This window comes from Pipistrellus hanaki (assembly GCF_964339955.1).
Source record: "Pipistrellus hanaki genome assembly, chromosome: 4".
In the NCBI taxonomy this organism is placed as follows: domain Eukaryota; kingdom Metazoa; phylum Chordata; class Mammalia; order Chiroptera; family Vespertilionidae; genus Pipistrellus; species Pipistrellus hanaki.
Window position 1 is genome coordinate 72,413,922 of NC_140506.1, and position 17,166 is coordinate 72,431,087.

The following is a 17,166-nucleotide window of genomic DNA, read 5'->3' on the forward strand; positions in this document are numbered from 1 at the left end:
GAAGCACTCCCATGTCTTAGGTGTCCCGAGAGACTTTCTCAGGCAGAGGGGGACCTGGAGAAGGAAGGGAAGGCACCTGGTGATAGGACCAGTTTGTTGAATATGCTTTCAGCTGAGAGAGACTGGTAAGAGGCCACGGGGCTTCCAAGATCATTTAAGAGAGGCAGGGAATGGGGGTGGGGGGTGGGAGAGGGGCGGTGATTGTCAGCTGGGACTCCCAAACCGGGCATGTGCACTTGTGACTTGCTACCCTGACTCTGGGGCTGCAGGAAGCCAATAGGAAAACACGACATAGGAAAGCCCTGTCCAGCTGCCAGGTTGTTGAGTGTGTTAGGAGGGGGAAATGTGTGTGTGTTTGGCGGGGGGAGGGGGGGGCTGATGGGGGGCTGAGTGTGTTGGGAGGGTAAAATGGGGGCGGGGTGGGAGGCGGGTTCAGGTGTCCCTCAGGCTCCCATCTGTGGAGAGAGAGACCAGGAGAGAACCTACAGCATCCCAAAGGCTCACATCCTGGGAAGGTTCCCCCACCCCCATCCCATTTCCCCTTCCTTGTTACCAATGGAGAATTGGAGTTTCCTGTTTGCCTGCCTGCCTGCCTTCCTGGCAGTATTTTTCTCTTTTCACAAGATAGAGCAGAGGCTGACCCCTCCGTCAGTGGGAGGGACAAGGTTTGGTACCCTGGTGCCCTCCGCATCTTTTCCCAGGGAACGGACTTTCTCAAATAGCCAGTGAGGGCGTGGAGGACGTGAGCTTCAGGCTTCCGGGCTGACCAGGACGCTCCCCCAGGCTGCTCTCCCGTTTTGTGCCCCTCCCGGCGGATCCTAACCGGCAGCCTTTCCTCTCTGCCGCCCTCTAGTGTCTTCTGAGGCCACCACACCTTGCCTTTGGGCCGCTGCCTGCCCCCAGGGTTTCTGGAACTGCTCACTGCATAGCCCCTTTGTTCACTCATTCCACAAACATTTCAAGGGCAACTATTTCACAAGGCTGTGGAGGGGAGCAGAGGCCAATAAAGCGAGGGCTGGGCTCCAGAAGCTCACAGATTTATGGGGGGAGTAACTTGCCAACAAATAACTGGAACAAGACTGTAAGGCTCTAAAAGTCAGGAACAAACCCAGCACCAGAGGAACTCAGAGGCAGGAGTGGCCACTACAGCTGCGGACCAGAGTCTCTTCAGAGTAGGAGGCAGCTGAACTGAGCTGAAGGGGCATTCTTGGGGGGCCCAGGGCGGAGGGTCAGCTGAACTGGGGTGTACTGCAGTAAATAAAGGGCAGTGGTGGGAGAGGAGGTTGGAGGGCTAGCAGGAGGAAAGGATTGCTGTTCCAGCAGAGCCATTCAGAAGCCTTTCAAGTCCTACGAGCTGGTGGCCTCGGTCACAGGATGCAGGGTCCACAGGGTAGGAAGCTCTGATTCATTAATTCATACTATGTCCTCAGAGCCAGGGACTGTGTGGCACACAGCAGGTTTTCAATAAGTATGTGTGGGATGAATGAATGAAAGATTAGATTTGCATTTTAGATAGAGCAGGATGGGTGGGAGAGGGCAAGAGATGGATATGGGAGGGGTGCTAGTGAGAAGCGTAGGATTGTTGGGCCAGGAATGGAGGTGGGACAGAAAGGGAAGAAGTGGTACCATCTGGGGAAAGTGGTACCATCTGCAGGGAACCAATAGGAAAACAGGACCTAGGAAAGCCCTGTCCAGCTGCAGAAAAACAATAGGAAAATGATGGGTCCTCCCTTCCCCCAACTGATGGACGGAGTATGACGTAACCTGTACCTGCAGTCCAAACATTCCTGAGCACCTAACCAGGCACCTTATATGGACTGTACATTGAACCACCAATCAGCACCTGCCAAATACCCTAAGCCCCTGATTCCTAAGTCCCTAATCATGTGCCTTATCTGAAACCACCAATCAGTGTGTGCTGAGTGCCCTAAGCACCGTCCCTTCCCTTTCCTCCCCTCAAAAGACGTGTTCTTTCTCCCTTTAGAAGGTAGTCCGGCAGGAGTCTTCTCCTCTAATAAAGCCTGTGTCCTGGTTCTCCCTCCCCCTCTGTCTCATGTTTCAAACAGGACCTTAGCTGTGGGGTGCAGGGAGGAGGCTTCATGCTGAGCTATGAAGAAATGGAATCATGGAGTGGGAGCAGGCTAAACTTTCATGACCACCTTTGTGTTTTATGCTCCCCTGCCCAGGAGCTGACATCTCCCTGGAGCCCCTAGAGTGTGCCTGAGGGTTAAAGAGACAGGTGCTTCTTTGAACAGCTTTCTCAGATCAGAAACAGCCACCTCCTCAGGTGCCCCTTCTAGCAGGAAGGAAAAGGACCTGGAGGAGGTGATGTGCCGACACAGCCATAGGCTTCAAGGAGCATGACCCCCTGCTCTGGGGACCAGACTAGACCAAGGACGTCCATCTCATGGCGCACACAGGTCGGAGCTGTGGACGTGTTGTATGCTTCCTCAGCAGCGGTGGACCAGGAGGCCCTCAAAGCTTGCAGTGTTTGCGTGATCCCAAACTGCATGCTGAATTGTGGGCATGCGCGCACCTGCTGAGAAAAGGTTTCCCGACCTTCATCATGTTCCCCAAGAAGAGTAGATTCAAAACCAGGTTAAAACCCACCACTCTAAGAGAAAAGAAGGAAGAAGAAGGGGAGGAGAAGGAAAAGGAGGAGGGGGTGTGTGTGTGCGTGTATTTGTTTAGATTTCAATAAAAGAAATAGAATGTAACTGTTAAAAGAAAAAAACTCCTTTTCCAGGCCCCATCCTAGGGTTCCTGGATTCACAGCCACATGTTACTCCAAACTGTGTTCTAGCCATTCTGGAACATTCCACATATAGGGAAGGTCCTGTGTGTTGGCCCAGCCTCCTCCTCTGTCCCACCCCCACCCACTGCTGAAGCTAGATGGGGGTTCAGGGCATGGGAGTGATCATCTTGGGTCCCCATTTTCCTCCTCATAAGCTGCCAGCTCTGCAGACTCAGGCACTTGCACAGGGGGATGGATGTGCTGGGCGCTGGTTCCTTGGTGCCAGTTCTTCTCTCTGGGTCCCCAGGAGTTTGAACCTCTCTCATTTCTCAGTGGGAAGGACTCCAGTACCCCATGCCCTCCCCTCACTCTCCAGGTACCCAAATCCACAGAGGCCTGGCCTCACCACCTGCCCTTTGGGCACTGAGTATTTTATTAGTCCCAAGTTTCATCCGCATCGCGGAAAAAAAAAAAAAAAAAAAAAAAAAGGAAGTGGGAAATAGAGAGAGGGGAACCCGGACCAGACCCCAGACCCCTCCCCCCAACAGAGCCCAGGGCATCTGCCCTATTGGGCCAAGGAAGACTTCATTAGATCCCTGAGGGCCCCAGGAGGAGGGGGCTGGGAGCAGCAGAAGAGGGCTGGGGGCCACTGCTTCCTGTCATTGCCCCAGGCCAAGGCCCTCAGTAGAGATCCTACCCTTTCTTCCAAGGGCTATAGCACCCTTCTCTGGGAAGCCTTGGCTGGCCTCCTCCTCAGCAAACCCTGGGGAGGAATGCTCCCGCGGGCAGGCCTGAAGCGCTGTCCTGTGCCTGTGACTCAGACCAGGGCCTGCTCAGTCATTGGCTGCACTGCTTCTCCCTTCGCACAGGCTCTTCTTCCATCCACGCCTTCTCTCGTCCACCTCCTGACCTGAGCCCCTTTTCATCTCAGGGTCAGATTCCGTTGTGGTCTGTATGTCCCACCTCTTGTCATGCACAAGGCCTGGCTTGTGTAGCCTTGGACCAGGGAATGAGGTGAGGCCTGAAGGGGAGAGACTGGCCTGGAGAGAAAAGGTGGGACCGAGAGTGAGCTCCCTGGCTCTTCCTGGCACTCCTGGGCCTGGATGGTGGCATACCAAGGGTCAGGCCATTCTTCTTTCTGTCTAACTTATATCCTGCTTGCTGTCCCACCTCCTTGCCTGCCTAGTGATGGAGAGGATCCAAGGGCCCTGCGGAGTGGGTAGGGGAGGCTCCCAGGATTGGCACCTTCAGAGATGTTCCTGGGTCCACTGAGCTGAGATCCCCAAGCCTGGTGAGCTGGCATCAAGCAGGAAGGGGGGCAGGGTGATCCCTGTGTTCGAAAAGGCTCTTTGTTCCCTGGACATGGTGGGAGGGCAGAAGGTGGGGGTAGGGACCCTCTAGAAGCAGCAGAACCCAGCTCCTCCTTGTCTGCAGGGCACCTACCCTCAAGGTCTTCCCTGGCCCTGGGACCTCTCTGTGGCAATAGGGTGTATGCCCCCCATGGATCCTGGGGCCCGAGCCCTCGCCTCTCTCTGTGCCAGGGGGCACCAATCGGGATTTGTATGGGCTCAGAAGCCGCCACTTTCTGAGCTGCTCCGGCTGTGGTAACTGGGACTGGGGGTCCGGGAGGGGCTGCGCGTGTGGCTTCGGGTCCCTCCACTTCGGCTGCTGTAGCTTCCGTGGCTGTGGCCAGGGCTGGGGCTCCGGCTGGGGCTCCGGCTTGAGTAGTCACTGCTCAGGCAGCTGGAGGAGGAGGAGGAGGGGCTGGGCCGGTAGTAGGGGATGGGCCGCTTTCGGGCACTGCCAGGAGGAAAAAAACGATTACAGACCATCCAGGGCCCTCACTTGGGCCTGGAGCCCCTCCCAGCAGTGGCCAGGGTTCTGCTGCCTCAGGTGCCCCCTCTCCCACTCCAACAGGATTGGACAGTCAGGGGTCACTTGCCAATTTCATGTTGATCATTTTGTTTTTCCTCACTTGTCAGCAGGGGAAGGGAACCCGAATTGCAGCTAGACCTGAGTAGGTGCTCAATAAATATTAAATATTAAATATGGACAATTCACATCAACTGAGCTAAGCAGTGGCTTCTGTGCATGGAAAGGTTTGTGGATACGGCCCAGCTCTGCTCCTCTGATCCCCACAGAATGGAGGACTTGGGGTTTTCAGGTCATGTGAAGGGAACAGGAAGAGACCCCTGGCCACTGCTGCCCATGCCCACAGCCTGGCCCAGGCCCACTGCCTGGCCCAGGCCCACTGGCCCCCTCTCCTCACTCAGCTACCTCCCACCAGCCCTGGAGTTAGTTTGAAGCCAGGAGACCGTGACCCAGAGAAAAGAAAAGAGAGTTGTTAAGGGGGCGGCAAAGCCCCATCGCACTGGGTTAATTCTAAGGAAGAAAACAGGTGTAGTTAGTGGGAGGAGGAGGCAGCCTGGGAGAGGGGCTGAGGGGTGCCAGGTGGGAGGTGCGGGAGGGAGTCTGTCATCTTAGGACCTCCCTCTTATGTCTGGAGGTGTCCCAAACCTTGTGGTCTGGCCGTTAGCTCTGGGGTGAAGGGAGGAAGCAATGTGATCATCAAGGCCTAGGAAAGGCCTGTTTGAGAATCTGACCATGTGAGAGCTGAACGGATGCCTACTATTGCTTGGACATGAGAACAGGGACCCAGAGAGGCCCAGCAACTTTCCAAGGCTTCCCAGTAAGGCTGGGGCAGAGCTGGGCTCAGAATTTTGCCCGTGGCCTTCTACCCCCTATTAGGGATTGAGGACTTCTGGGTGATTTCTGCAAACACAGACATCGGCTCACCTGGAGACCCAGGCCCAGACCCTCCAGTCCTGGCAGAGAAACTCTGATCATGGCACAGCCCCCCTGGACTGTGTGGGGAAAGTAAGAAGGAGGGTTCCTCCCACAGCTGCCCCAGAAACCAGGCTGCTGGTGCCCCCTCCTCCAAATTCCCCAGGGGGCTGGAAGGTAAGCAGTGAGGTTAGTGAGAAAAGGAGAGGCAGACAGACAGCTGAACAGAGCCAGACCAGCTCACATGGGCATCTCCCCTGCAGCCTGTGGAGAGGGGGTCCCCTTGGCCCCCAGGCTGGCCACAGGCCACGCAGCAGGCTGGACCTTGAGATGAAGGAGAAAAGGAGACATCATTGCCAGGAGATGAATGGAGGGAGGGAGGGAAGGAGGGTGGGGCTCCCCGCATGTAGAGCAATGATGGGCTCTTGGCAATGGTGGGCTCCTCCCATCATTGCCAGGAGATGATGTAGGGAGGTTTGGCTGGAATCTTCAGAACTTAATCTCAGGTTTGTCTCTTTCCACCAAGACCCAAGTGCAAATCCCCCTTCCCTCCATGGGCCTTCAGGCCCCAATGGGGGACCCTTCCCTTCTTGAGGCCTTCCTCTCCTCAGTGACCTTTTACCTCTGTCTGAGTCCACCCCCTCCCCAGCACCACCAGGTCTAGCCTCTCTGCTCTCAGAGCCCTCTTCCCTCTACTGAACCCCCACCCCCTCTCATTCAGCCTTCTCCCCTCCCTGCCCTAGGCTCAGTCGGTCCCTCCAGGAGGGCTTCATCCCTTAGGTCCCCGGCTGGTCCCCCGGCCCCCTCCTACCTGGTGATGCGCCGCGGCTCCATGAAGCTGGGCGAGTCCCGGCGCCGCTTGCGGATGGGCGAATAGCTGCGGGAGCGGCGCCGCGCGCGGCCGGTGTCGGCCTCACCGTGCCTCGCGCGGCCCTCGCCGTCCTTGTCCCTGCGAGGCCGGGCCGAGGTGAGCGCCGCCGCCGCGCGAGGGCGCCCGGGCCTCCCTCTCCCCGGCTGCCATCCTTCCCTCCTCCGCCCCGCCCCGCCCGCACTCACCGGCCCAGAGGTTTCTTGGGCGACGGCGAGCGGGTGGGGCTGCGGACCCTCCGCTCCGCCGAGCGCGACCGGGATTTGGAGGGCGAGCGGCTGGAGCTCCATGAGCGCGGGTGGGGGCCCGGGCTGCGCGACGAGCTCTTCCCCTCCGGGCCGCCGTGCCGGCCGTGCACGCCCGGGGACGGGGAGACGCTGGCCGGGCGGGCGCGCGGGGGCCTCTCCTTGGTCCTGCAGGAGGGGAACGGCCACCGGGAACTCAGCCAGGGAGAAGGGGGCTCAGCGGAGGACGGGGCTCAGTTGGGCAGGGACTCACGCTTAGGGGGTTATTGAGGGCAGGATGCGTTCGTGGAAGGCTCCTGGCAGGGTTGAGGTCTCCAGAGAAGGGGAGGGGCACAGAAAGGAAAGAGCGATCCGTGCAGGGGGATCCAAATGGAGGGAGGAGAGAGATCAGGGGGTGGGATGGAAGGGCTTAGTGGGAGGACCGGAGAGCTCCTGGGGTGGAAGGAGAGAGATCAGAAGGAGGAGCCCAGCATGTGCGGAGGGGGCGTGGTCGGTGAGGGTGGAGCACCCGCTGGGGGTGGGTGTCCCGTGGGGGTCGGGGACAGGGCGGGGAGGGGAGCCTCCTCCACTCCCGGGGACTCACCGTTTACCGTGCCCGCCGGAGCCAGGCTCCGGCCCGGGGCCGGGGGCCCCGCCTCCGCCCGAGTCGCTGCTGGAGCGGGCCCTGCTGAGCGAGCGCGACGGGCCCCGGGGCGGCGCGGGCCGGGCGCGCCGGCGGCCTCTGCGGCGGGGCGCGCCCGCGGGGGACCTGGAGCGCCGCCTTCGCCGCCGCCTTCGCCTTCGCCGCCGCCGCCGGGCCTGCCCGCCGGCCGCGCGGTCTCCTCGGCCCTGCGACGATGGCGCCGAGCGCGGGCTCGTGCTCTCCTTCCCCCGCGCGGGCGACGGGGCTGCGCTGGCCTCCGCCTGGTCGCCGACCCTGGGCGAGGGCGAGCTGGGCTTCTGACGGGGAGAGAGGCAGAGAGGGAACGGGGGTGGGGGGTGGGAGGGAGGAGACGGAGAGAGTGACAGAGACAGGAGAGATGGGACCGAGGGACAGAGCAGGACAGAACAGACAGGAGATGGAGAACCCAGAAGAGAGGGGCAGAGGCAGAGGAGACAGGGTGAGTGAGGGCAGACAGGGACAAGTGAGAGAAGCAGAGACAAAACGGAGAAAAAGAGGAGAGAGAGGAGAGGATAGATGAAGAGAAGGAAGGAGAGATCGAGGTGAGAGAGCGGGTGGGTGGGGTGGGGGGAGAGAGGGAGAAAGGGCTTTCACCTGGCTCCGGCCTGGGGCTGCCAGTCCCGGAGCATCGCACACACGGTTCCCCGCGCCTGCCCTGCCTCTGCCTCTCCTGAGTGTCCACCTTCTGGCCTCAACAGTGCAGCTCATGCAAGGTTCTCAGCATGCAAAACACAAGAGGAACGGAGCGGTGGGGGTCGGGAGCTGACAGGGAGAGGGCTCCAGGACGGGCACGGGGGAGGGGAGGGGCTGGCATTGCTCCCCTCCAGGGACGGACGATCCCGGCAGAGAGAAGAGAGAGGGTGGGCACCGGGAGGCCCCACTAGGGCCAGCCCAGCAGCCCAGGCCCCCCAGCGTGGGGGTGAGTGAGGGGATGGAGGGGGCACACGGCACACAGATGGGGATGGGGGCGGGGCAGGACAACTGAACTCAAAACTAAACCGAAGAAAGGGAAGAAAAAAAAATAAATAAATAAACGAAATCCACAAATGTCATTAGATACCAAAATCAAAAACAATGTCTGAACTCCTGGGGAACTGACATTTTTCTGTTAACAGTTTTCTTTCTTTGTTTTCCGGCCCTGCAGAGACCTGTGGAGCTGTCAGTAGCGCCCTACTGTCTTTCTGTTTCTCTCTTTTCTTTTCTTTTCTTTTTTTTTTTTAAGTTCTGATTTTTTTTTTTTTTTTAGTCCCTCTTGGTTAACGTCCACTTACCAATAAAGTGGCACTTCCTCCTTTAGTAGGTAAGATGTGTAAGAGAAGGGAAAAGTGTGGTAGCGTAAGTTCATCATTAGATTCACAAAAATGCAAGAGAGATAGAGATAGAGAGAGAGAGAAAATCTCAACCACCCCATTCTAGGCCTAGAGGCCACACTGCCTCTGGAGGAAGGACTGGCAGCGCCTGGCTCCTTGGGCCTGAGCAGGCACCTCTTGGGTAACCATGACCTTTGGATAGAGATGACCTATGTTTTTCCAAAAACGAGTTAGGACACAAGGCTCTGGATACAGGAAACCAGAAAGGACACCTGGTACCTCCAAAAGGGCCCTGACTGGAAATCAGGGTCCAAGAACCTGCTACTACCTCACTTAGGAACCCTGGCCAAGTAACCTCTGCCTACTGGGCCTCGGTTTCCCCATCCACAAAATGAGTGTTGGGCTCTGCTTCCTGGTGTTCCTTCCAGAGCAAATAGTCCAAGATTCTTTGCATGCCCATGACCACCCTCTCCATCCCCCTCCCTCCAGAGACCTGACCCTCTTCCTGTACTTGGGCTTCTATCTGGTAACAGTTGATTACACTTGTTTGTTTATAAGTCTATCCATCACTCTTACCCCACCCCCAATAACAGCCCCAACTTGACTTTGACTACCCCCAGGGTAGATTTGGTGTCAATTCAGCTCTGTAACCTGAGTTTTTATCACAGAATTTGGCAGACTCAGTGCTGTTTGCTGAGGAAGAAATGTCCTTTACAAGGGCCAGGGCCAAACCAGGAAGTCGTAGGTGAGGGGCAGGGTCTAGGCCAAGTTCTTTTGACAGGTTCTTGGATGAGATAACCTTGCTGCCAAGGACTGGAAGAAGTGTGTTTGGTATGACCCCTGTGCTTCCTACAGGGGCCAAGATGGTGCCAAGGCCATTGTGTACCACCCTGGATCCAGCCTGGGCATTAAGGTAGAGCCAAGAAGTCAGCCCCAATTGGTGGAGAGGCACAGCCAGCTTGTGAAGTAGCCAATGAACACCAACCATAGAAGGCGAAAGCAGCTGATCAGAGCCAGGGGGCCATGAAGACCTCCTCCTGGAAGAGCCTGGCATCTCTCTTTGGGGCAGAGGCAGGCACAGGTGGGCAGAGTAGATATTAGCAGGTACCAAGGTACCCTTTGAGCACCTTTACTCCAGCTAGGCCAGGAGACATGGAAGCTGGGTTGTTCAGCCATGGCCCCTCTGAGATAGCATTTCCATTCTCAATGGATATTACCAGAGACCCTTGGCCCCCCTCCCCCCAACACATATGCCCTCCACCCCTGCTGGTATAGCTCCCAAGCCCCCAGCACTAGGTTCTGTCATCCAACATCCTTTTCCTTCCAGAGAAGGCAAATGAAAAAGAAGTCTCTAGGCCCCCCAAATTTCCAGTATCTTTTCGATCCCCTGGGTTGTCTAAGAGTGTAGCACAGTTCTGGGTGGGGGAATGGATGCCCTGGTAGCCAATGCATAGTATTCACACCTACGGAGACACTGGACCCCACCTTTCTGAAGCCTTTGCTTGCCACTTTGGCGGTGGTGGTGGGAGTAGCAAGGCAAGTAGGCAGAATACTAAACTTGGGAATTAGGACCTGGATGTGAATTCTGCTCCAACCCAGACTCTGCATCTAAGCCACTATTTCCGACTCCAGGGGAGAGGCCAGCAGGGAGGGAAAAAGACCAAGGGCTACCATGTTCTTTCTCATGGGCACGGCAAGGCCCTCTATACTTCCCGCGGTTGGTCTGGGAGTATTAGGAATAACAAGGGCCTGGGTTGGGTGGATGCCCACCCCCAAAATGTTGCTGTTCCCCTGGGCCAGACTCCTTGTGCTGAGCTGGACCCTTCCTCTCTGGCTGGTCTTGAAGTCCAGTCTCTTTTCCATTTCCCTCTTACCTCCTCCAAGCCAATTGGCTGCCATAACCCAAGACGCTGGTAATTGGCAAAGTGAACACTGGAATCAACCCTGATGTAAATTTCCTGGGAGGCCTTAGAGAAGTGACTTAACTCTGAGGCCTCAGTTTCCCCACTGGTAAAATGGTCATAACTGAATCTTTCTGAACAGGGTGGACCTGTTCAGGGGCTGAGAGGTTCTCTACGGAGTACAAATGACTCACTGTCTCCGCAGAGATAAATAAGATCAGAGCAGGGCAGGAAGGCCTCGGCCCCGTAACATTTTCCCTTAAGTGCCAGGACGATGGAGGATGGGAGGAAGATGTTTCTAGGTAGGTGGCATAGTGCCTTCCCTCAGGGGAAGGGATCAACCTCACCCTTACCCACCTATCCCTCCAGAAGTCCATCCTCATCCTCAGCTTGGCTGGGACTCATTTATCAGGAATTGAGGAAGATACAGGCCCAGACACCATGGATCTCATTGCCAGACAGGACTGTGGTGGCCAGGGACCACCAAACATCTCTCAAAACCTGTTCTGTCACTCTTGCCTCTTCCCTCACCTCTCTCCCACAGCCTCGCTAATGTTTCTTTCTTCTTTACAGTCAGCCCAAGGCCACCACCTCCAGGAAGCCTCTCCTGAGCCTCACCCTGAGTCAGGCGCGCTCCTCTCTGATCCCACAGACCCCTGTTCCTTCCTTCAGTTTGGATTGTGCCAGCATGTGTTAGGGCTGGGGCTACCCTGATGAGCAGAGCTGCCCATCCATGGTTCAGCTTGCCCCCTATCATTGTTCTGAGTCTTTTTGTCTGCCCTCCAGCCTGGCAGGTGGAGGCTGTGAACCCAGGTCTGCCTGCCTCAACCCTGGTATGGATACTCAGACAGGGCCTGGCACGGAGGAGTGCTGGGAAAATGCTGTGTGTGTGTGTGTGTGTGTGTGTGTGTGTGTGTGTGTGAGTGAGTGAATGGATGAGTGAGTGAGGCTAGACCTCACCTAACTCTGAGCCCTGCTCCTAGGAGCCCCTCTGCTCCTTGGTACCACCTCTCCTAGACACCTTTTTTTTTTCTTTTCTTAATTGTTTTATGATATTGAGTGATCACTGACTTCCTATCCATCATCTTTTCTTTTTGCTCACATAAGAAACTTTTGAGGTGAAAAGACAAGGGGAAGAGAGCAGCAAGGAATAGTGTAGTTGCCTGACCCGGATATTCCTAAAGATAAGAATAAGTGGGCATCTGGGGCAATTAGCCCCTCCAGCTCAGCATTTGAGGTTCCTGTTTCTGGGTGCCTGATTGCATCAGCTACTCCTTGAGGGTGGGGCCTCCTCTTCTCCATTGGACCAGCAGCGCTCTCTCCCTCCATGAACAGTTTCCTTGCCTGCCCTCCTAGCACCACCAGGATTGAAGAATGTTCTAAAGGGGTGAGCTACTGGGGACTTGCCCTTGGGGTCAACATTGGAAGAGATGAGGCCCTCCCTTGTCAAAGATGAGGTCCAGTGAGGCCTCCCAGGGCTGGGATGTCACACTTCTGTAGCTGCTTCTAGGTGGGAAGAAAACAGTTTAAAGGGCAGAGATGAGATCCTGGAGGCCCTACCTCTGTGGCTGGATGAGCACTGGGCTGGAAGACACAAATCCCAGGACCTAGCCTAGTTCTGCTCTAATCTTGGGGTCCGTGGCCTTTGCTGATGATCCCTTCTGGATCATTCTGCACATTAAGCTCAAATTTGGAAGATGGAAGGATGCTGGGGGAGGGAGGGAGTCCCTTTCTAGATTGAGTAGTGGTCCAGAGAACAGAGAGTTAGCTGAGAGTTCCTTTCACCCCCCACAGAGACTTTTCTAAGTGGAACTTTAAGTCCAGTGCCTACTCCTGCAGTTTACTCCCCAGCCAAAGTCCAATCACCATAACAGCCCAAAGATGGAGCTGTGTGATTTAGTCCTGGTGTCAGCTGCTGCCCTAAAGTCCTGCAGATTCCACCCTAAAGCTCTGCTGTCAGCCAGAGCAGCACCTGCAGGAGCCCAGCAGGCCCCAGAGGATGGGACAGGGCTCTCTTCCCAGGCCTGACCTCAGCCAGAACTTCCTCCAGCATCCGGAGGGCAAAGGCCCAGCACAGGCCCCTCCAACAAAGATTTATTGCTCAAGTCACCCCAGGGGCTGGCAGGGGTGAGAGGTGAGAGGCTTAGCAGTTACTCCAGACAACAGAAATCAAATTGGCTCAACCACAGCATAGAGTTCAGGATGGGAACACAAACTTGGAATGCTAAACCACACAGAAATGCATTCAGACAACAAAATGAGAGAGAGCATGAAGGAGGGTTGGGAGGTGGGGTGGAGAGGAAGAAGGAGGAGCAGGGAAGGTGGGAAGGAGGAAGAATGAACCAGAAAAGTTGTTGGGGTGAGGTGGGGGGAGGTCAAGAAAACCAAACGACAAACCAGGAAACACAGCTTTGTAGCTCATTTGGAGAAAATGCAAGTTACAAATGAGTAGTCACTAAAATAAGGAAAGAAAAGGGAAGGGAAGAAAACCAACCAGAGTGAGACTGAGAGAAAGAGGAAGAAAACCACATTCAAACCAAGCAGAGTGGCAGGGCTTATCTGGAGATGGGAGCGAGCGAGCGCACAGCTGAGCTGGGATACCTACCTTCTCAGTGGTCAGGGACGGGAATGCAATAATAAAAAAGAAAAGAAGGTCTCCGCATTGGGAATGCAGAATGGGGAAAGACAGTGACTTTGAGCTGCGCTCCCCCTCTGAGGTGGCATATGGCAGCTAAGTGTGGCTTTTGGTCTAGTCCCAGGGATGGCAGGGGACTCCTGCCCAGCCATTTCTGTTTGCTTTCCCCCTCCCACCACAGGTTCCAAATAGCCAAGCTTTTCTTAACTCTTTAAACAACAAAAACCTCCAGAGGGCATGCAGGAAGCAGCTGATGGAAGCAGAACCACAGGGTGGGTGAAGGAGGGGCTAGCAGCCTGGGGAGATAGGCCCATTTCAGGGGAGAGATGGAGAGAAAGAGACAGAGGGGCTCAAGGAGAGAGAGAGAGAGAGAGAGAGAGAGAGAGAGAGAGAGAGAGAGAGAGAGAGAGGGAGGGGCAAAGGCAGAGGAAGAAGGAAATGGAGACAGAGAGAAAGGTGGACCCAGCCAGAAAGAAGAAAGAGAAGCTGTTTAGACAAGGCCAATCAGAGTGGACAGATAGGGTGAGGTGGGAATTGTGCATTTAAAAGGGAAGGCAACCACGGACTCAATTTGGAGGATTGATCCTGCCTCAAGTCAACCTTGTTCCCTTTCCCCCTGGCTTCAGCACCATTTAGCAAAATCCATCCCTCCTGCTTTCCGGCTTCAGCCTAAGAAATGCCAAGGTGTCCCTTCCTATGCTAACTTCCCCCCTCCAGCCATGGTCACTGCTCCTCCTGGGGGTGTAGAGGACAGAGGCCTGGATGAGACAGGTCAGGCAGTGCCATGGGCACCTCTTCTTGAGGTCACTCTAGGCTGCCCATTTTGAGATGAAATTTGAACCAGAGGCGAAAACCAGAGAGCCTGGGGGCCTTGCTCAGGAAGCATCTCTGGCTCTAACGGCAAATGGTGAGGCTTCCAATGCTAGGGACAGATGGAGCCAAGGAAGGGGGCCCTACTCCTAAGGCTGCAATCCCCGCACACCCTATCTGGCCAGCAGGCTGGGCTTTGGGCTCAGTATCTTACTTTTCTACCCCACATTGCGTGACCTTGAGTGGCTTCCTTTCCCTCACTTTGCTTCATTATTTCTTTTCCCAGCTGGTGTGAACTGTGAGGGCTTAGGGTTCCCTGAGTTGCTAAAGCTGCAGTCATATAGAGTTGCGCAACACCAGGCTCACTTCTACCCTGGTCTTCATGTGGGCAGGCCTCAGTGCCGGGGAGTTCAGAGAGCCAACAACTTCTAGAGGGTTCCCCAGGGGAAAGGAAAGAGCTGAGGCCCCCAGAATCCACTTCCCAAATCCTCCTCCTTCTCCTCCTACTCAGGCTCCTAACGTGTGCTTCCCATTAACTGTGTACTTCCCATTGACCACCATCTCCACACCTTGGCTGTAGCTGGGGTCTTGAGGTTAGAGGGTCTCCTTTTTAGATGTGCCTCTAAAACGCTGTGTGTCTTTAGCTGGTCATTTGATCTCTGTGAGCTGCAGACAGCAGTAGGCAGCAGAACCCAGAAATCCCTTTGGGGGTTCAGCCCTGGCCTGGGATGGGACAACAAAGGGATGTTGGGAGCCTATGGCCTCAGTCTCAAAACGAGGATGGCTTTTTCTTCTCTTGGCTGGGAGAGTCTGGCTTTGAAGCCCTCACCTGAACTAAACTCTCAGGTGTCTTCAGCACCCTCTTCCAGGCTCTCCCTGCCATGCCTAGCCATCATCTTATCCTAGACAGATCTGAGAGGACACAGGAGGCTCACTGCTCTGGGAAGGACCCTGGGTGCCTGGGATAAGTCTCCCAGCTTCTCTCCAAAGTTTCTTATGGACAGGGACCCAGAGTACGGTCTGCACCACTTTTGTTAACTTGAACGCTAAGGCGGGTCCACCCGTGCCCTTTGCCTGGAGTTGAGGGAAGGGATGGCTGCTGCTGCAGATTTGGCAGAAGCTGTTGGCATGGGAAACGATTTTGTAAGTGTTATCTTCCCTTTTAAATTCTGATTAGAAAGGAAAAGTAATTTATAGAGATATGTATATGATTAATGTTCACTGAGATTCAAAAACCATTTCTGCATTAGGAGGAGGGGCTCCCACAGTAACACACAAAAGCAAAATTCTAGAACAACAGAGAAGATAGAAAAAAACCCAGAGAGATAGTTTGCATTTCTGTACATTACAAACAAACAAACAAACAAACAAAAAACAAAAAAAAGAAAGAAAGAAAGAAAAAGAAAAGAAAACACAAACAAAAATAAAATGAAATAACAGGAAGAGTTACATAAACTTCCCACCCCCTTCCCTTGCCACTAAACAAGAAATGGAATCACAATATTACCACGTTTCAAATGGGAGGCTAAAAACAAAAACAAAAACAGAAACATAGACGGGGTTAAGAATGGTGAGCTTTTCTTTTTCCATTTGTCTCTCTCTCTCTTTTTTTTTTTTTTTAAAGGTGAGAGTCCAAGAATACCACCCCCAGTGCTTTTCCCAAAAAAACATTTTTGGTTAATGGCAAAGCCTATGACCTCCATCTCACCTCCCTGGAGGCAAGAACCAGCTACATTTCACTTTGAGGAGAGGCTCGATGGGCCAGGAGGGGATCTGAGTGCAGGTGCGAGGCAGGGGATGGTCAGCAGTCTTTGAATTCTCAGAGCCCAGGGGGTAGAGAGAGAATTAGATGGCCATGTTTTGTGAAAGGAGTAACAAAGGGTTATCTCCTAGGAAACTCCCAGGGCCATGTCAAAATGGGGTTCCCCTTTGGGAAGGAGAAGATTGGGGTGCTGCTAAGGCTTCTTCCCCAGGCCAGCGGCTAGGCCACCTTCCCTGACTGCTTGCTCCTAGGTCTACTTAGTTGCTGCGACCATTTTGTCTGCACATGCCAGGACTCTTGTGGGGCACTGCTTAGCCATCCAGGCTGGAGAGGGGAACCAGAGTGGGAAGGGGCCTCCTTTCACCCTGACTTGGAAACACATGCTTTTCTGTACCTCCATGAGAAGGTGTTTGGGGCACTGTGTTGTTCAGGCTTTGTGCCCATGGGGTAGGAGGTTGGGCATCATGCCTCAGACCTGTCCCTCTCCTGTTTGCCCTTAGCTACCTCTGCGTGCTCTCTCCCACACTCAGGACAGATCCAGGGACATTGGTGTGATCCTGTCCAGGAGGGGCAGTTTCCAAAAACCTGGGTAATGTCCCTAAACAAAAATTAACCTTGAGACCAAAAGCCTTTTGTCAGGGGCCCTTTGACTTTCCTTGCTGAGGTCCTGGACTAGTGTATTTGAGAAAAGAAAGGGAGTGAAACGAAAACAGCCAAAAATCAAAACGAAACTTGACATGTACAGGTTTGCTGCTGAGACCTGAGGTCTGGGGAGGCGCAGCGCCTCCTCCCTGCTGAGGTTTCTGGGCTGCCTGCGTGTGTGGTGGTGGTGAGGGACCTGCAGACTGCCCACCCTAAGTCCCCTGTGCCCACCCACTGCTCCTGTCATTGCTGTAATCCCTTCTCCCTGAGGGGGCCTCTACACCGCACTCTAAGATCAGCAGACAAAAGGGGGCCTAGGAGAACCCCTACCATCCAGCTGCCTGCTCCTACAATCACCACACCTGCCTGTGGGTTTCAAGAAATCTGTGCCCCTCCTGGAGGATGGGTGAGGACAGTTTTTGGGGTGGCGTTGGGGTGGTCTCCCAGGGAGCAAGGGGTACACGGGGCGGTGCCTTTGGAAAGATGGAAAGTGGAACCCTCAGGTTTGAGATATCTGTGGCTGGGGAAAGGACCTTAGAAATGCAGCTCTGTGGTGGCTAGGGGACTGGGGGAAGGCGGCGTCTAGTGAAGGGGCTGAGTGACGGGCAGAGAGCACTCAGAGAGGGGGAAAGGGCTTGGTGAGGAGAGGGAGGCTTAGGGCCCAAGTGATGCCCAGGGGAGTCCTGTCTCAATGGCCACGCCCCCTCCCTCCTCCATATGCCTGGGAGAGGGAGGCAAGAGATCTTGTTTCCTCTTCAGCTCCTTACTTAAATGGCTGAGTGTCGCGGTGGTAACCCTCCCTGGCCTTCAGTTT

General features: G+C 55.1%; 1 protein-coding gene across 6 annotated transcripts in view; it reads right to left on the minus strand.

The window, feature by feature from the left end:
* Positions 1 to 368: 368 nt before the first annotated feature.
* The window catches only part of SRRM3 (serine/arginine repetitive matrix 3), a 58,238-nt gene continuing 41,440 nt past the window's right edge, over positions 369 to 17,166 (minus strand). For 2 of the 6 annotated variants that reach the window (XM_084881547.1, XM_084881545.1), the window contains 4 exons: positions 7,215 to 7,570; positions 6,575 to 6,799; positions 6,330 to 6,467; positions 369 to 4,534 (listed from right to left, as the gene is read on the minus strand). In XM_084881547.1, the coding sequence (XP_084737673.1) occupies positions 4,303 to 4,534; positions 6,330 to 6,467; positions 6,575 to 6,799; positions 7,215 to 7,570 (951 nt within the window). In that variant the 3' untranslated portion in view covers positions 369 to 4,302. Of the gene's footprint in view, positions 4,535 to 5,762; positions 5,843 to 6,329; positions 6,468 to 6,574; positions 6,800 to 7,214; positions 7,571 to 8,563; positions 8,584 to 17,166 lie in introns of all 6 variants that reach the window. The other 4 variants (XM_084881548.1, XM_084881549.1, XM_084881550.1 and 1 more) reach the window with 4 other exon arrangements.